At 43.9% G+C, this 17831-nt stretch overlaps 1 protein-coding gene across 2 annotated transcripts; it reads right to left on the bottom strand.

Moving 5' to 3' along the window:
* Nucleotides 1-7363: 7363 nt before the first annotated feature.
* CALM1 (calmodulin 1) lies at nucleotides 7364-16897 on the bottom strand. Of its 2 annotated transcripts, XM_084522753.1 has the most exons (6): nucleotides 16358-16897; nucleotides 13702-13732; nucleotides 12689-12832; nucleotides 10269-10375; nucleotides 8714-8849; nucleotides 7364-8484 (listed from the first exon to the last, which is right to left on the bottom strand). In XM_084522753.1, the coding sequence occupies exons 1-6, from the start codon at nucleotides 16880-16882 to the stop codon at nucleotides 8456-8458; spliced, it is 972 nt and encodes a 323-aa protein (XP_084378879.1). In that variant the 5' UTR covers nucleotides 16883-16897; the 3' UTR covers nucleotides 7364-8455. The 2 variants fall into 2 exon arrangements, with proteins under 2 accessions (XP_084378879.1, XP_084378880.1); XM_084522754.1 differs by lacking the exon at nucleotides 13702-13732 and having other exon boundaries at nucleotides 12689-12873; nucleotides 16358-16616.
* Nucleotides 16898-17831: the final 934 nt, after the last annotated feature.

The raw sequence follows: 17831 nt of genomic DNA, 5'->3' as shown, positions 1-17831 counted from the left end.
GAATCTGAATTCTTCTCTACCCTGTTAAAAGTAGAAGCACTGAAGTATGTTGCATTATTTCATAGTAAGCAATGTAATCTACCCAGGTGTATATATTATTAGATTTCACTTTTTCATTTATACGTATTCACTAATGGCAATAGCTTTTATATGAAGAAGTTTTTTGCCACATTGATGAAGGAAGGTTATTTTCCCCCATATAGTGACTACCTACTGTATTGAAGCGGGTCTAATGTGTCTAAGTACAGAGTACTAAAACGGCATTATTAGAACTATTGCTTCATAAAACTTCAAACTACCATAATAATTTAATAGTGCAATCAGACATTATGTGACTCTTTCTGCAGGCATACATCTGTAGCTGAGAGCTTCCTACTTGTAGTTTTTTGCATGGGTGTACTGCTGCATCAGTTTAGTAAATAGTAACTGCATCTCCTACTCTAGAGCTATCTGTTAGCAGAATTAAGTTCAGTTAGGTGTTCTTTGCAGAACAGGCAACTTGTGGCTCTAAGAAATAGAGATGAGACATTTAACATCCCAGATACCCCCAGACCAGGCACCCCCAGCCTGAAGCCTGGGGGAAATTGCTCTGTCTCTTGTTTTGCAGCCACAGCTCTCGGCCGCTGAAAGCTAAGTGGGGCTCAGGTCTGTCTACAACCCAAAACGAGCTGATCACAGGGGGGACTTTTTTCTACACTCTGACTTGAGTGCTTGCCCCATCTCGGGCAGCACAGAGGTGAAAGTTACTTGGTGAGAAACCAGCAGGTTAGGATGAAAAATTTGGTGGCTGCTTGTGGGAATGGAGATCTGGAAGATCTGTGTCATTGGCAGCCCTGGTTAAAGAAATAGATTGGCTGATAGGGTGAAAAAGGGGTGAGGACCATGGGACAAGAAAATGAAGAAAAGAGGAACAAACTGGCTCTGATGAGGGTAGAGAATAAATCTGAGATGAGGGAGGGGGCAGAAGAGGCACAGGATAGCTGCTATGGGGTCAGGGTGTCAGTGGATGAGCGTAGGAACCTACAGCCCCCAACTCCCAGTCTCCTGCAGCCCCAAGTACCTCCGACAGCCCCCGAAGCCACCCTTGCTCTGCAGTCAACGAGTACCCACGAAAGCCATGGGCTGGGTCACCTCAGGCCTGTGCTGAACCTGCGGGCTGAGGCTTGGGGTGACACAGGGGGTGTCCCTGGGATGCTGCATGGTGGAGTTTCCTGTGCTGGGAGCGCAGTTCGGTTTCACGCTGCTGTGAGTGAGTAGTAAAGTAGAGGATTGAAACAGCAGGGAAAGGGCAAAGCTAAGCCTCGGAGTTAGGGAGTGCCAGAATTGAGTTTCTGTACCACTTTTCTTTGCCTACTTCCCTTCCAACCCCCTTACAATGTGGTTTTAACATGAAATCCTGTAATTTATTTCAGCTCCTTCCTCTTTCCTGGCACAAGGGGAGCTGCTCTGAGCATGAATCGGGGTGGTGCTGTGAAAAAAACTGTGCAGCTGATCTGTTTTCTTGTGAACTTAGCTCTGTATGGGTTGGTGCTTCCTCTATGTACATCATTTGACAACTGCCTGACCCAGCTTAGACAGATTTTCAGCCATGAAGGAAGCTCCCTGGTACCGATGGGATTGTGCCATGCATAGCTTGAGATAGTAGCTCTGAAAAATTTAAGTGTCTCTAACTGGGCTCTCTGATAATGCTACCGTGGACTTCAGTGACCATACCTCGGTTCTTTCTGTTAAAGGAGGGTGTCCTTACTTCACTGTGTGCCATGAAAAGCCATGAAAAAAGAAAGCAGTATGTGTCATAAAAATGAAAGCGGTATTTGTGAGGCACTCGGCTACTTCAGTGCCATCGGAAAAAACGAAGAAACTACTAATTCTGTCCTCAGAACAAGAGCTGTGCAGTGGGAAGTGACTTGAGTATGGAATAATGCATTCAGAAAGTTGAAAAGAAGTATTTAATAAACTTCATGCAAAAATCCTGTGGGAAGCATAGTAGGAGGATCTATAAGCCAAGACGGTGTCTTAATCTTTTGCAATCACATCTGCAACAGCCCAAACTGGCATTTCACAGATAACCTTAATTGGGCATTTTCTAAATTTTGAGTGCTTAGTTCTGTAGTCTTAAGACCATTATTTTGTCATAGTATTTTCAGTGTACAAATGTGCAATATACAAAAGAATAGTAACTTAAGCTAGTGAACAAGTTGTATACTTTCCTCTCCAGAAGTCAATTTGATAGAAAATACATTGGAAAGGCAGTTTTCACATTTTATCAATGCTTATGTTAGCTGTGCTGTAGAACATGGCATCCTAATTGGTGGTGTAAAGATGTTTTACTTGTTAACTGGATGTACTGATGGAATTAACCTGTCTGTAGTCCAGATGTGTAGGGTAGGACAGCATCATGCTCACTGTGAGTCTGATTGTCAGAGTACCTGGTGGACACATACAGGAATTTTTGGTCTATTAATGTCTAATGAAACAAATAGGCTATTTGAAACTATTGCTAACATTTTATACCAAAATCCCTGATAATTTTGATGTCGCACACAGATACCTGTGGAGCTAAATATTCATTCTTATAGTATTTTACCTAATAAAAGAGATTCAGTAAAAAGCCATCTGAAGTCCTGGGTATGTTTTGTCTCCTACCAAGATGTCTGGAGGAAATTGTTCCTTTTAATGTATTTGTAAAGAAAGCTCAGAATAAGCAGAGCTTAATAAATAGGACATTTGGCAAGTTCTGAACTGCAAAAGGTTTACAGCTGGCTTTTCCAGGCTGTGCTTTCAGGTATACATAGTACACAGACCTACACGTGGTGGCAGAGTTTTTGACTGTTTGTTGGTTTTCTGTTTGTTTGAGGGTGGACACTACCACTGCTAGAAAAACGTAGTGTTCAGAGAGCTCACAGTTGAGTATTTATAGATTTGTGGGCAACAAATACTCCATGAGACAAGGCCACAAAGCAGGCCCATGCAGAGGTATGCTCCTTTTTTTCTCTCGCCTTATCCATTTTTTTCACCATATCGATTTATCAGAATAACTACGGCACTGCTGTGCTGTCAGCATTGCTATTGCCAATCCCACTGCAGCCTAGAAAAAGGGGAATAATACCCTATGTCTTTTTACGGCTTGCTCAGTTGATTGAATTGGTTCCTATTGGAATATTGTGTTCATTCTAAATGCTGCAGCTGATAGGGCAAATAGGACATTTGTTCAAGAATCTTTTTTTTCAAACTTCATATTTAGAGATATAGGAATAAAATAAACTATTCAGAACATATTTTGATTCATTTTTAGGTGATTAGCTCAGTTTTCATATTGTACTTGAACCATTAATTATCTTAAAAGATACATTATTGCCAGAAAAAGACTGTTCTGTGAGTAATTATTTCAGTATTTCTCCACATGTTGATATCTGAGGCAACTGAGATGAAAGTGACTTTTCTGAGATTTATACAAGATTTCACAGTCAATGACGTTTCTGTGAAAGACCAGAGCAAGAAATTACTGTGTACGAGGCTGCAGTCCTTGCTGCCAGCTACAGCCAGCTTTGCCCAACACCTCTAGTGATGCTGGACAGAGTAACTTGCAACCTCTTTATTAGTCTGTTGTGGAAATATTGGGAGTCTTTTTTTTTTTTTTTTTTTTTTTCCTTTTTAACATCACTATATATTGCTGGTGTCACTCAGCTTCTGTCTGCACAGGGATCTGGAACCTCCTGCTGCAGGATGCTCCCTTTCTGTAGCAAATGTTTTTTTTTTTTCCCTTGTGGACTTGAGCAGTTTGATGCCAGGAAGGGACATGCTGCTTTCTGAAGTGTGTTCTTGCCTCTGCAGAGCAAAGCAGCGCTCAGGGAAGCAAGAAAAGGCTCCTGGTCGATGCTGCAGGGATGGGAGCAGGGCAGGCTGACTGGCTCTGTGCTGGTCCTGCCTGTTAGCAGCAGGAAGGAGAGCAACGCCGGCACTCATTTAGTACTAGGTACCAGCTGTGCTTAATCATCCAGGGGCTTAAATAGATTTTGTCAGCCTCTACCTAATCACCAGCTCTGTCATTTATTGGGGATATTTGGCCACTTCATCCAGAACTGGATTTATTAATATCAAACTTTAATTCAATTATCAATTATTACAGATATCCTCTGAATGCTTTACTGATAGGGGTAACCTGCTGATAGGGGTGCTTAGAAGCATATAACATCAATCCTTTAAGTGCTTGGGCCTTCATACATATATTTTTTTTTAATAGCAAATAACATCAGGGCTCCTTGGAGCTCCAAATCCACATGCAGCTCATTATCTACTTAATTACTTCAAAATCTGATGTTTGGATTTTAAAAATATATAAATATATATTGGAATTGCAACCCTGTTGTGTAAAAATCCACAAATATCACACACATTTGTCTTACTGATTTTAAGGGTGCACCTGTTCTATTTAAATGTTTATCGTCTGCTCTCCTAAATGTCAGTCAGGAGATACATGGCACCAGTCTTTATCACTTATCTTCAGTTGACTACTAGATGTTTATGGTTAGAAGACACACTGTGGTCTTGCCACAGTACTTTGTCAAATTTCAGTTAGTCACTGAACCTTAAAAAACAAAACCCCCCACCCTAATTGGATTGCAGTAAGGCAGATGGTCCAGTTAGTTCCAGGGTATGGAAAAAGCAAGCCATACAACTGTTAGTTCTAAACTCCAAGACTGTCTTTTAGTTTAATTTGGTGCCACCTGGGAACAGACACCTGCATTCACATCATGTTTACTGCCATAGGGGACCAAGATAGAGCCTCTCCCCCTCCCACTGATCTGTGCAGGGCACGGGGACTGTCAGCAGCAGCACTGTGCAGTACCCACAGGTCAGACCTGCACCCACACGCACATTTAATGCATCAGTAAGGTGTAGGCTAACTTCTTCATCGATTCTTGACAGCATCAGTTTCTGAAGCTGCAGAAGTGGGACAAATTGTGGGAATGAGAGTCTCCCATCATCACATCAGTAACCCCCCTCCTCCGCTTTATCCCACCCCACCAAACAAAACAAATGCCCCGTACCTGGAGACGCTTCAGGATGTGTGTGCCTGAGTTAATAAAATAAGCATGATAATGAATAATCTATGTTAAGCATTTTCTTACCCTTTATTTTTTCATTATGATCAGAAGAGGAATATGATTAACAGCAGTTTAAACTTTAGCAGTACAATTTCAGTATTAAATATAAAACTACACTGCAAGTTGATGTATTTTAAAAATGGTTATGTATAATCTAGCCTTAAATTTATGTATCAAATACAACTCAATTGTTTCTTGCCTTGACAATTAACATATCTAACAAGTTTCAACAAGCCAGACATCCATCTTTTTCATTAAAAAAAATAAGCAAGCACACCAACTCTTATTCATAACAAGGGGGTGTAAATATTCAACACTTTCCTGAGTGTTGTGCAAAGAAAAACATGGTTGAGAAATTCAGTTAAATAAGTGTAATGATAAACCTGAAGCTAAGCTGGAGGACCTTTTGATTAACTTCATATTTCATATATTACTTGCATCAGTTGAGAGCAACATGAGTTACAGAACTTCCATGAAAACAAGCCACTTACAAGCAGGTGGTTAAGCTTGATCAGTTTATTAAAAGGATTATATGACACGGTTGCCTGCAATAGCAGGGGACTGGATCTGATGACCCAGGAAGTTCTTTCCAGTCCCATGTTTCTAAGCCATGCACCAAGTGTATCCAGCCCACACTTTCACATTTGGAAAAAGCCAAAGCCACACGCACACACCCACAAAAAAAAAAAAAAAGAAAAAAGTCCTCGATGACACTGTTTCATTTCTCTAGATATTCACTATGCAGAAAGGAACAGAGCTAAAGTCCTGTACAGAGGATACATTTACTCGAGGTTGATGTGGTACTGAAGTCAGTTAATAATTAGATACCTCCAGGCAGATTCAGTTACAGGGCATACCAACACTGCACACTGCCAGACAATTTCTAATCAAGCCAAGAACCTCTTGCAGGAATGAGGTCTCTTTGCTAGCAAGCACAGAGCACACTGAATAAGCTAAAAGCAGCTGTTCTTAAATGAACTACCCTACCAACCGTGAGTGAATGACAGATAGATGGTAAGAAGCATTTACCTACTAGATGAGATCTCTGCACACTCAGGCAGAAGTAATTAGTTCAGAGCAGCAACCCTTGCTCCTACCTTGCCTGTCCCTCAGTACATTCTCGTTCAAAGCTGGTCTACAGACTCAGGGCAGCCACTCCCAGGCACTGCCAAAGAAGCAGTCTGCAGCTGCCATGCAAGGCTCTACTTTCAAGTGGCAGTCAGGCATTCTCATCACAGCAGCCAGTTTGTTATGACAGCATACGCAGCCATAGCAAAAGCCTTTACAACTAGAGATCTGAACAACTGCCTAGATTCAGCCCATCTAACTTTCAGGCACTTGGTTAAGGTGTCTGGGTACCTAGTCACCCAGAACTCCCCCCAGCAACAACCAGGAATAAAAAGTAAAAAACAAATCACTGAAGGCAGATAGTCTCGATTGCCTTCTGGAGGCATCTCTTTACCCCCACTGAGTGAGGCTGCGTTTCAAGCAACCAAGTTCTTAACACAGGCACCTCAGTTAGACAGGATGAATGGAGACTTGCATCTCTCTCAAGAGATAGTATCAATACTCTCCAGAACCAAAGGCAATTAAGCAATTAAGGTTTGCAGCTCCAGTTATATTTGGAAACAGACTTACAGTCAAGTAACAAAGCTGTAGTCCCTCCCTCCCAAGCATAAAAGCCTTCCACATGGAGGCTCTGCTATTAAAAAAAAAAAAAAGCATTCTTCCAAAACAAAGAAGAGTGAACACAGCTGCTTTGCTACTCATTCATAGGGAAGCTGAAGGATCAGAGAACACTTACTCAAAGACCTGGAATGACTAAGCATTGCTAGTGCATGCAAAGCAGAAGTAACAAGACTGTTTTTAAATTAACCCTAGTCCTCTTCTCCACCCCATAAAATTCATGCAAGTGTTTGAGAAGATAGTCAAGACATAATAGCCCCAGTTTCCAAAAAGGCTTTTGTTTTCTAAACATTGTAAGAGAAATGTCCATTTCTTTCTGTGGGTAGAGAAATGCATTTTTGGCATGTTTGAGAATCATAGATATCTATGAAGTCCATGCTGTTTAAGTGCTCCAACTGGTTTCTATAACCTGTCAAAAAAAACATCGCAATCTATCCATGTTCCCCCAGTATCAACATGCATGCTGAGAGCTCTCCACTTTAGTGAAATGAGGTGTTACTTCTCTGCTGATAGTTGACGAGTCAGCATTACACGACTTTGAGACCAACTAAATTAACATTGTCGTAATATGAAAGGCAAGCACAAGTTCATTTATTTATAGCAAAGGTCTTGGGTTACAGGAGGTCAGTTCTTGCCATCTCGAAAAGATAGGGGATAACTTATTGCATACATGTGCATTATAATTTAGCAGCAAGTCATTCATAGAAACGCTTCCCTCCTACTGCTTTTTTGGTTTATTATCTCAATTATATATATATTTTAGCTTTACAAAGCATTTAACACCACCTTTAAGTTAATGGTCTTTTATTGGAAAAAAAGACTAGCATTTACAACTTGGAATGGACATAAATTGTAATGTCTTGAACAGCAATGTTGATAGTTGTGCTGAAGTCCACAGGCTACTCCGCCAGCTCCAAGTCATGGTACAGAAGGTTTTAAAAATATGAGAGTCCAAAGATGCTCCCTTGGTGAAGGTTTCTTTTAAAAATTTTGTGAACGGTAACAGCCGACACCCGTTTCACTATAGTGCAATGCAGACAATGTTAAACCAATATTTTAACACAGACATGCCATCCATAGTTAAGATCATCGTATTTTTTGGAGCACACTGCTACGTACAGGAGAACCATTCAACCTTTAGGGCATTTTCTCTAAGTTTTGCATCCTTCAACCATTTTTGCTGCATACCATCCTGAGGTATAAACCAATTTTAAAGTAAACCAGCTATGACAATTTATACTACAAATTGATCTAGAATCCACTGTTGAAGAAAAGAGTGGATCTTTTAGGTTGTTTTTTTTCCTTTTTATACAAATGTCTGACTGTGCTCAATTGTCAAGCTGCATGCATGAAAAACTGGCCAGCCCAAACAGTGTAATAGTCATTAGCAAATGGAACTTTTGAGTTCACTAAGTGCTTCCTTTTTTTTTTTTTTTATTTTCAAGGTAGTACAATTATTTATATTGTAAAACTGATGTTTAACTTGATCTTTTGGGGACAGGACCACCAACCATTACATGCAGTTTGTGGACAGAAGGTATTTTGACATTCAGTTTTGCTATACAGAAACAGAATGAATAAATGAACATTTTTTTTGCAAGAGGTAAGTAAAAGATTCAATTTGATTCTTCTAGAGGAAAAAAGGTGTAAAGGAGGTCTCTTCACTTTGCAGTCATCATCTGTACGAATTCTGAAAAGACAAAAAGTCACTGATTTATCATCTCTGGAGTACTTTCAACTATCATAAATCTTAAACATACTTGGCATAACAAACATTAGATGCAGTGGAAGTTAGTTTTTCCTCCACAGAAGTGGACAACTGAATAAACTGTGTCTCCAAATACTAGAAAATGATGGCTTATTCAGTACACCTTCACTCAACCTGAGTAATGAGTATGAGTCAAGATAAGCTGTTTTACCTTCATAGTTGACTTGCCCATCCCCATCAATGTCTGCTTCTCTGATCATTTCGTCTACTTCTTCATCTGTTAGCTTTTCTCCTAAGTTTGTCATAACATGACGTAGCTCTGCCGCACTGATATAACCATTGCCATCCTGCGGGGAAAGTTTCACAAGATTATGATCAACAATCCTGACACTGATCTACTCTGAAACTACACCTAGGTTTCTAGGGACTGCTTTTAAACTAGCCTTATAGTTCATAGGACAGACATACAGATCCAGTACACTGCGTACCCCTACAGTGTGGATCAGTCCTATCACCTTATGAAGCATGCTTCCCAACAAAATCTTCTCTAATTATTGTACTGTAAGAGTAACTGTATGCTGGATTCACAGCTGTTATAAGGTATTTTAATGTTTCTTGATTTTATTTTTGAAAGATTGTTAGAAAAAGTGTTTTCATTTCTCTGCTGCCTAAGCAACTAAAGGACTAGTTCCCCACCAGCAAGTATAAAGTCAGCTTTCTATTCCATGAAAACACTGCTTCTATAATCAGACTGTGGGCAGCTAAGTTAGGCTTCTTATATAAGATCTAGAACAAATCACACCTTCAAAGAAAACACTTTAATTTCACTCATAAGCAGTTGTGACAACAATAGTGGCAAAAAGAGTAACAATTTTAAGTCAGCATTCCATTATTTATATATGCTCTAAGTTCTGATATCTAGCCATTTCATGAATTGTCTTCTGTCTACACGAAGAACACACTAGCTTAGAGCAGGAGCTTAGATGGTGTCACATCAGCCACCACTCACCAACCTCAGCTGCAGAAATAAACCTGGGGGAAGTACTAAGTAAACAATCAAACATCTGCTCTAAAACACCTTCCAGCAAAGGACCAGAGACTGGCTCTTTTTCCACAGAAATTGGAAAGAGACCTTCCATGCATGCATATGCATTAGCTTAGCAGCTGCACCAGCCACTGTACAGCACAGGTCTCTTGTAGTAACTGTCATACCCAAACGATCCAAAGAGGGGAACCCCTGTTCTAAAAATAGCTCATCAGAACTTTTATCATGTACACCTAGGTTAACTTTAATGAAGGTGGGAGTTGAGCTCAAGTTTTCCTGAAAGTAACTTCAAAGCCTGCATGTTTAAGACAACATGCTGCCTTGTCTATTACAAGCACCCCTTGTGCCTGTAAATACTGGTGACAGCTTCAGAAGCTTTCATAATACCTTGCACACCCATGCGAATATTTCTGCAATTCCCCAAAATCAAAAGGTATTTTTGTAATCTTCTGTACAAGACCCCTTCACCCCCCAAGCATCAAGTTCTGCTCATATCTGCTCTTAAAAGGCCAGAAAGTTTTCTTCCTGGAAAAGCCTCAAGTTTAGCACTGCTGTTTAAGTGGATACAACCAGCCTGCTCTGCCATAGAACAGGGCCTGCTCTGCTACAAATTCTCCTGCCTCTGCTATGAGGTTTTTCCTTTCAGACAAGATGAGAGAACACAGAGGAAAAGATAAGCATCATTACTGCTTCTAAGGAATATTTGAAGATCCAAGAATACCTTGTCAAAGACTCGGAATGCCTCACGGATTTCTTCCTCGCTGTCTGTGTCCTTCATTTTTCTGGCCATCATGGTTAAGAATTCAGGAAAGTCGATAGTGCCATTGCCTTAATGGAAACAAACTTCCAAAATTAAACTTCCATGCTTGTTTTGAGCACAAAAGAATCTGGCCTTTAATTTAGCCAGTGACAAGAATCAGACTGACAGGTACTCTCTAAACTATTCCTATAGAAGAACCATATGTTTTCCTTAACTTGTTACCATTGCCTGTTTGCTTTTACAATGTGCAACAGCCACTTCCACCCCAGTGTTTCAGCACAAAGTCAACTGCTTTCTTTCCAAATCAAGCCATACCATTGCCCACCCAGGTTGCACATAAAATATCAGTCTGATATTCCCAGGTTAACAGGTAAGATTTGATAAGGTTCGCCTTTACTTAAAACCAGTCTCCAAAATTAATCACTTAGCTTGTTTACAATCTAACAAATACTGTGGGAGATTCCAGAAGCAAATACATTAAAGCTGGCACTACAACTCCATGACATCTAAAATTTGAGAAAGTTCTTAATCACACTGTTCATAAATACTTGTTTCCTTGTTCAAAATCAACTTTATCAGCCTATGTTGTATACCACAGAAGTAATATACAACTTTAAGGTCCAAGAAGTATCTGCAAACAACTGACATTAGAAGAACTTTCATTTGTTATTTCTGATAACCATAGTGTCTTGCACCGCAAAACTGAAAATCCCCACCAGTGTTCAGGCCTCATCCATAAGATTAAGTTCTAGTTCAAAGTAAAGACTCAAACTTGAGGCTGCTCAAGGCTGATAAATAATAAGAAACAGATAAGTATGGTAAAGCAGCAAAGTTCTTTCAAGCTACACAAAGTAGGTTAGCATAGTCATGATCTATCCCTACATGCCAAAACAAAGCATTAAGCATTCACCATGTTACTAAGATCTACCTTTTGCCCCAGGGAAACATGCAAACTCACTGGGTAAATTTAAACTGCATTCATTTAACTGCATCATTAAGAAAAGCTTTGCAGTTTAGGGATCCCAGATTAAGACATATGGAGCTGTTTATCATCATGGCCAACTTCATCTACCAGCTAAGTCAGAACACAGGTCTTACACACAGCTTCAGAAAATTCTCAATGAACGTGCAGAATATTAGCAAATCACTCTGCTATGAAGCAAATTTAAACATATGGGCAGGACATATCTCAAGTCCTCACTCTACTTCCAATTTTAATCTGCCAGTGCAACATGGCTTTAAACTGAATGAAAGTAGATTTGTATTTGATAGAGTGAAGAATGTCTTCCTTTATGAGGGTGGTGAGGCACTGGAAGAGGTCGCCCAGAGAAGCTGTGGATGCCCCATCCCTGGAGGTGTTCAAGGCCAGGCTGGATGGGGCTTCACGCAACCTGCTCTGGTGGGAGGTGTCCCTGCCCATGGCAGGGGGGTTGGAACTGGGTCATCTTTAAGGTCCCTTCCAACCCAAACCATTCTATGATTCTATGAACACTGCAGAACAGCCTGGAGAAGCCACTATACACAACCTCTACATATCACTGCAAACCCTGAGTATCAAGAAGGTTCAGTACCTGCATCCAAATTAGTTGGCAATTAAGTTTAACTTACACTTTCACAAAAGTAGTTTTGATTAACAAACTGACAATCCACAGCCTTGCCAATATACTTTTCATTCTTCAGAGTATTGCAGAAAAGTCACTATCCACCAACGTAAGAGATCAAAACCTTGACACCACCAAGCAGAGCAAGCTTTTCCTTTCTGTAACTGCTAGCCTGAGCAGAGTCCCAGAGAAAAACCGCATACATCCTTTCTGGCATCCACATGAACCATTCTGGTCAACTTCGATGCAAGAAGGCTTTCCTGCTTTTCCAAGTGACAGCCTCCAATTGCTCCCCCTATCTACCAGTGATCTAATACACTATATTAGACTATGCATACTCTCCGTGTTGCATTTCCAACTCTTGAGTTCAGCGTTATTCCATTGTAATCACATCTTCAACCTTAAACAGAACCAGACCTTAATACAGCTATTAAGAATAGCAAGGGCTGACAAAACATGCATGGAAAAGCTAGGTAGAAACACAGGTTAAATGCAGGTCAGGGTAAGCTGAATAGCAATAGGAAGCCTGGAACCCATAAAATATTAAAGACAAATAGCATAACTTTGCCTCTGCCCATCTTTTTACTTTAAGATTCTCACTTTGGCAGCTAGCATCTTTGCTGTGCAGAGAACAAGCAAAATAACAGATGCCCCTGAGTATAGTTTCTATCCAGTATTTCTAAACTTTATTTTGAGCACATCATAACATCATCTTTATATAGTGTGGAGGGCATACACAGAATGATTTACAACACTAAGAACTATCCTTCTAACACTTACCATCAGCATCTACCTCGTTGATCATATCCTGCAATTCTGCTTCTGTTGGATTTTGACCCAACGACCTCATGACAGTTCCCAGTTCTTTTGTTGTGATAGTACCATCACCATCTTTGTCAAACAGGGAAAAGGCTTCCTTGAACTCTAGAGGCAGAAACAGCGCCATTGTTTAGTGACATCACCAGCTAAGAAAACTGCATACAAAACTGCATTCCAGTGAAAGACGTCTGGTAAGATTTTGGGAAACATTTAACTTGCCCGTGTGTTGGCAGAATTTTTGTTTTCAAATATTAATAGAAATAGTTACAGTACCAACAAAATCTGCAAAGCCACATGACCTAAGTTTCAATGTACTAACATCATATTACAATGTGAATGAATTTCAACATAGTGTTGCTTGAATTACTGTTGCAGCACAAATTGCAGCTGTTTGGGATAAGCCGGGGAACCCAACAGTTCACCCATTCACCATTAACAAACTTACAGGAATAAAAATAAGTGGTAAATGGCAACACAAGGCAGCAGACATAAGAATTAGTGTCAACCTCAAGTGGGTGTGACTGGTCTCCACAAGGTCAAATACTATTCTCTCAACCAGTTTGAGTTAGACACTGTTAGAAGTTATTTAAATAAACGCTTGTGTTAACAGGTAATAAATCAGTTGTAGGTTTACTTTTTTCTATTTCACTTCAAGTTTCTTCACCTGAAAAAAAAAAAGATTTAGTTCTGCCTTGGCTCTAAGAAGTTCACTGAAAATTCGAGCAATTACTTGTTTGCAAGAAATGTAGAAACACTTGGCTCAGATAATCTGCAGTCCACATTGAAACAGAACATACCAATAGTATTCCAGAACTTTTTAAAAGGGAGTGCTTTTGATTTTTGTTTTTAAAATAATTGTTAGTATAGATTTGAAATTGTAGAGAGAATAAAAAAAGATGATTCCATTACATTTGAGATATTTTCTTTCAGTCACAAGGAATTAGCCAAAAAGTATGTATCATTAAGACACTTACCAGCAATCTGTTCTTCAGTCAGCTGATCAGCCTACACGAAGAATAGAATATTTTAGAATAATGTTTACCTCTATGTCAAGCCACAAGGCCCTTCCTTCAAACTTAGAGATTTATTATTACCATTACAAAGACACTTTCAACCCCTGGAATTCTCCCTCTGCAAGAAGGGATTCCACTCACCTACACAATGCAGCCATTCCCAAAAGCAGAGAACTAGCATGTTCCAGAACTGCCCATTCAGAACAATACGCCATCCTTTGGCTCAAAGAACCCGATTTGGTCAGGCAAAGGACACAAGGCAGGCTCCTTGTAATTGATCAGAAGGGCATGAAATCCTTAATGACATGCTTAGAGTCTCGCATCACATCAGATGTCACTTCCAGAAGTACAGTGACCCTAATCGAGCGTGGGGGTATTAGCACATCAGTGGGCTAACGGCAAGTGTGCCACCTAGTGATCTAACGCTACAGCAGTCCAACCCCACAGCGCAGTCCAGCCAGCAGCCTACAGTAAGCTTAACACACAGGACCATGCTGTAGCAGGAAGAAATGCTGCTCAGTATCAGAGATTTTCACCATCCGACAAGAAAACACCAGTTTAAGCATCACATTATTCCCTCATTCAGCCAAGCACCTTAAGATGCCTCCCACCGAGGCACAAACCACAGTGCACATCCTTCTAACACCAAGATTTAAAGTGCTCGCCTGTGACCTTCTGCACACCAGGAGGCCAGTGCTGCACCCAGAGGTGCACTGTGCAGCAGGCAACTGAACGCGCTCCTCCAGAGCTCAGCTGTGCTGACCGCATCCTTCCAGAAATCTCCCCTTTCTGTACAGATAGGGCATCGCAAGAGCCTCCATTGATTGGGCTAAGATAGCTGGTTCTTCACAAAAAATCATGTATTTCTCTCATCATTAACAACAAAACAAGCCTAAAATTGAATTTTAGTTATCTAGACATGGATATTTGATAATAAAGTACCAGCTCCTATAAGACTCCCTTCTTTGAAAAGCTTTTACCAATACAAAAAAATTATGCTGTTGGTCAAAGAAAGCAGGCATCTTGCAACCCTTTTGTCCTAAAATACCATTAATCTCAAACATAAAAGCCAGGTAACTACAGCAAAGGGCAACAAATGCAATGGAGAATTAACAGGCTACATGATCTGTCAAGCCCTGCACAGGTGAACAACATGGTTGGAAGCTTGTTGGATGTGTTAAGTGACATACAGACATCATCAGTATTTAGGTGCCAGCTTTAGATTTAGTGTTTTATGTCTGTGTGTAGTGATTAAACAGCTCACAACATGTAGGGGGGATAAGAAAATAGTGCTTGCAGTTAAAAACCAAATTCACATTTCTTAAGTCATGCTAAAATACTGTAGAAAACGTCTTCAAAAAACCAGCTTGACCTCCCACTCTTTTCACGATTTTCCAGCAAAGATGAGGCTTCCCTTAAAGATCATCTAAGCAATTTACATAACAGACCAAATGCCCTGCAGAACAGGAAACGGAGCCACACCTCGGCAAAACCCTCAACCAGCAGCACCAGCTTTCTGCCCCGTGTCTCGGGGCTCCGGATGCCTCCAAAAACCAGCGTCACACCAAGAAACGGCAGTGCCGGAGCTGTCCTCGGGGCTCGGCTCGCTGCAGGCGGCCACCAGCGCTGTGCTGGGGGACAAAGGTGCCTGGGGCTGGGGCTGCCACCCCGCCCTGCCCCGCCACCGAGCCGCGTCCCGGCGGTGTCAGCCTGCCCCGGCGGGGAGGCAGCACGGAGCGACACCCAGATGGCCAGGAAGCGACGAGACAGCAGCCCGCTCCCCCCTCAAAAAAAACAAAATAATAATAAAAAAAATATAACCCCCAACCCTCCCCTCCCGGCCGGGGGGCTGCCCCCCGAAGCCCCCCAGCCCCAGGCTGCCACCCCCGGGGCTGGGGTCGGGCGGGCAGCGCGGGGCGCAACAGGCGCCGTGCCCGGCGGGCAGTGCTGCACTGCGGCCCCGCTTCCCTTCCCCTCCCCTCCCCTTCCCCTCCCCTCCCTCCCCCGGGCGGGGAAGGCAGCGGCTCCCCCTGCCCCAATGCCCCATCCCCTGCCCCAATCCCCCCCCATCCCCTACCCCCGGGGGCTGGAAGGGAGAGGGGGGATGGGGGGTGAGGCTCGGCTGCCCCCCCAACCCCCGCGGCTGGGGGCCAGGCGACGGGAGGCAGGGAGGAAGAGGAGGAGACATGATGTAATGCGGGCAGCCCGGCTGCGTTTTTGGGGACGGTACCGTGGAGGAATGGGGGGGGGGGCGCTGAGGGCGCAGCAGCCGCAGCGCGGTCTCTCTCCCCCCCCCCCCCCCTCGGTGCGCACTGCGGCCGGGGCCGGGGCGCAGCGGGGCAGAGCCGCGGCCCCGGGGAGCGGCTCCCGGCCCTTTCCGGAGGGCGAGGCGGGGCGGGCGGCGCCGCGGGGAGAAGGAAGCGGCGGCAGGGAGAAGGGCAGGGACGGGGGGAAGGGAAGGGAAGGCAGGGAGAAAGGACGGACAGGGTGCCCGGCACGGCCGTTAGCTCCGCGGCCTCCCGCCGCCCCCGCGCCGCAGCCCTCCCCGGGGACAGCCCGGCTCGGCCGCCCCTCTCCTCAGCCAGCCCCCGGTGCTGCGGGCGGCCGCGCTACCTACCATGGCGCGGCGGCGGCGGCACGAACTGCGCGACCACGAGCGGCGGCGGCGGCGGCTGCTGCTGCTGCCTGCGCTGCTGCTGCTGCTGCTCCTCCTGCTGCTGCTGCTGCTGCCCGGCGCGGCGGCGGCGAGGAGTGCTGGGGGTGCGCGGCTGCGCCGTGCCGCTATATATGGCGCGCTGTATCCCTCCGCCGGAGCGGGGCCTTTTTCTCCCCTCCCCGGCGCGCTCCGTGTGAGGGTGACTGCGGCGAGCGGCCCTGCCCCCTCCGCCGCCCGCCCCTCCCCGCCCCTCCCCTCCCCTCCCCGCCCGCCCGCTGCGGGAGACGGGGCGCGGAGGGGGCGCCCCCAGAGCCCCCCGCCCCATCCCGTCCCCGCACCCCTCGCGCCCCCGAGGTAAGAGCGGCCCCGGGGGCCGTGCTGCGGGCAGCCCGAGCCCCCTTCCCTGCCCGGCGCCCCCCGGGGGTCCCGGCGGCTCGGGGACGTTTTTCCCCCGTTTTTTCCCCCGTTTTTCCCCGATTTCCCCATCCCCGGGGGCAGCAGCTGGGTGCCGGGGGTGCGTTGCCCAAGCGTGTTTTCTGGGGGAAACCTGGGCGAGCAGGGGGGCACGAAATAGGCTGGAGAGGTGTTGTGCGGCTCTGAAGTGAGCACCTTTAATCTTCAATCTTTAGGGCTTTTGTCAAGCGCCAAAACCCAGCGCACGGTACAACCCATCCAGAACCAGGCGGTCCGCGACTGACGTGTCACTTCGGCCCCTTGGCAGCACAGTGAGGGGCAGCAGGCCTGATCTGCCTCCTCCGGTCCTCCTCTGCCTCCCAGGCTTTGGGGATTCGGGCCACCAACTGATGATGACCCAGGTAAATACCGTAGTGCTCACGTCGTACCTTTTTAACAGGTACAGGAGTGTACAAACATGCACCTACACTAGCATCAAGAATTTTGCATCCGCCTGTGACAGGAACCCTTAGATGCTGAGCTTCCTTGTAGCTCGTGGTATTTTTAGTTAAGGTTGTAATTTGGGCCTCTCCGGACTGGAAGGTTGGCGGTATTTCCGTTGTGGTCATAATTCTGATGATCTTACTGCAATGTAGCACTAAATCTTCTAAAATGCATTTTTCTATTCTTCCAATTTTGAAAAATTTTGCATGCTTCCAGCCTTTGAAATAAATGCCAAATGGGTTAGGTTCTGTTTATTTAACCATTGAAGTTACAATTCATTTGCTTGCCTTTCTGGAACACAAAGATAGGTTGGCAAACACAGCTATCATCTATTTCCAATCTAGAAATACTTCTCATAGCGAGCTACAGCATATTCCACATGTCAGAGTTGGGCCCCAAAACTGTTGTAACATTTGTGTAAGAAGTACTGTCTGAAATGGTGTCAGAAAATTGATTTGCAGCTGGCTGGTCTGCAAATGATAGATTTATGGATACCTTCCATTTTAGATGCAGAATGCCTCACCTCCCATATTAAACA

The sequence above is a fragment of the Aythya ferina genome (assembly GCF_964211825.1).
Source record: "Aythya ferina genome assembly, chromosome: 5".
NCBI classification, from domain to species: Eukaryota; Metazoa; Chordata; class Aves; order Anseriformes; family Anatidae; genus Aythya; species Aythya ferina.
This window is presented reverse-complemented; position numbering and strand designations above follow the sequence as displayed.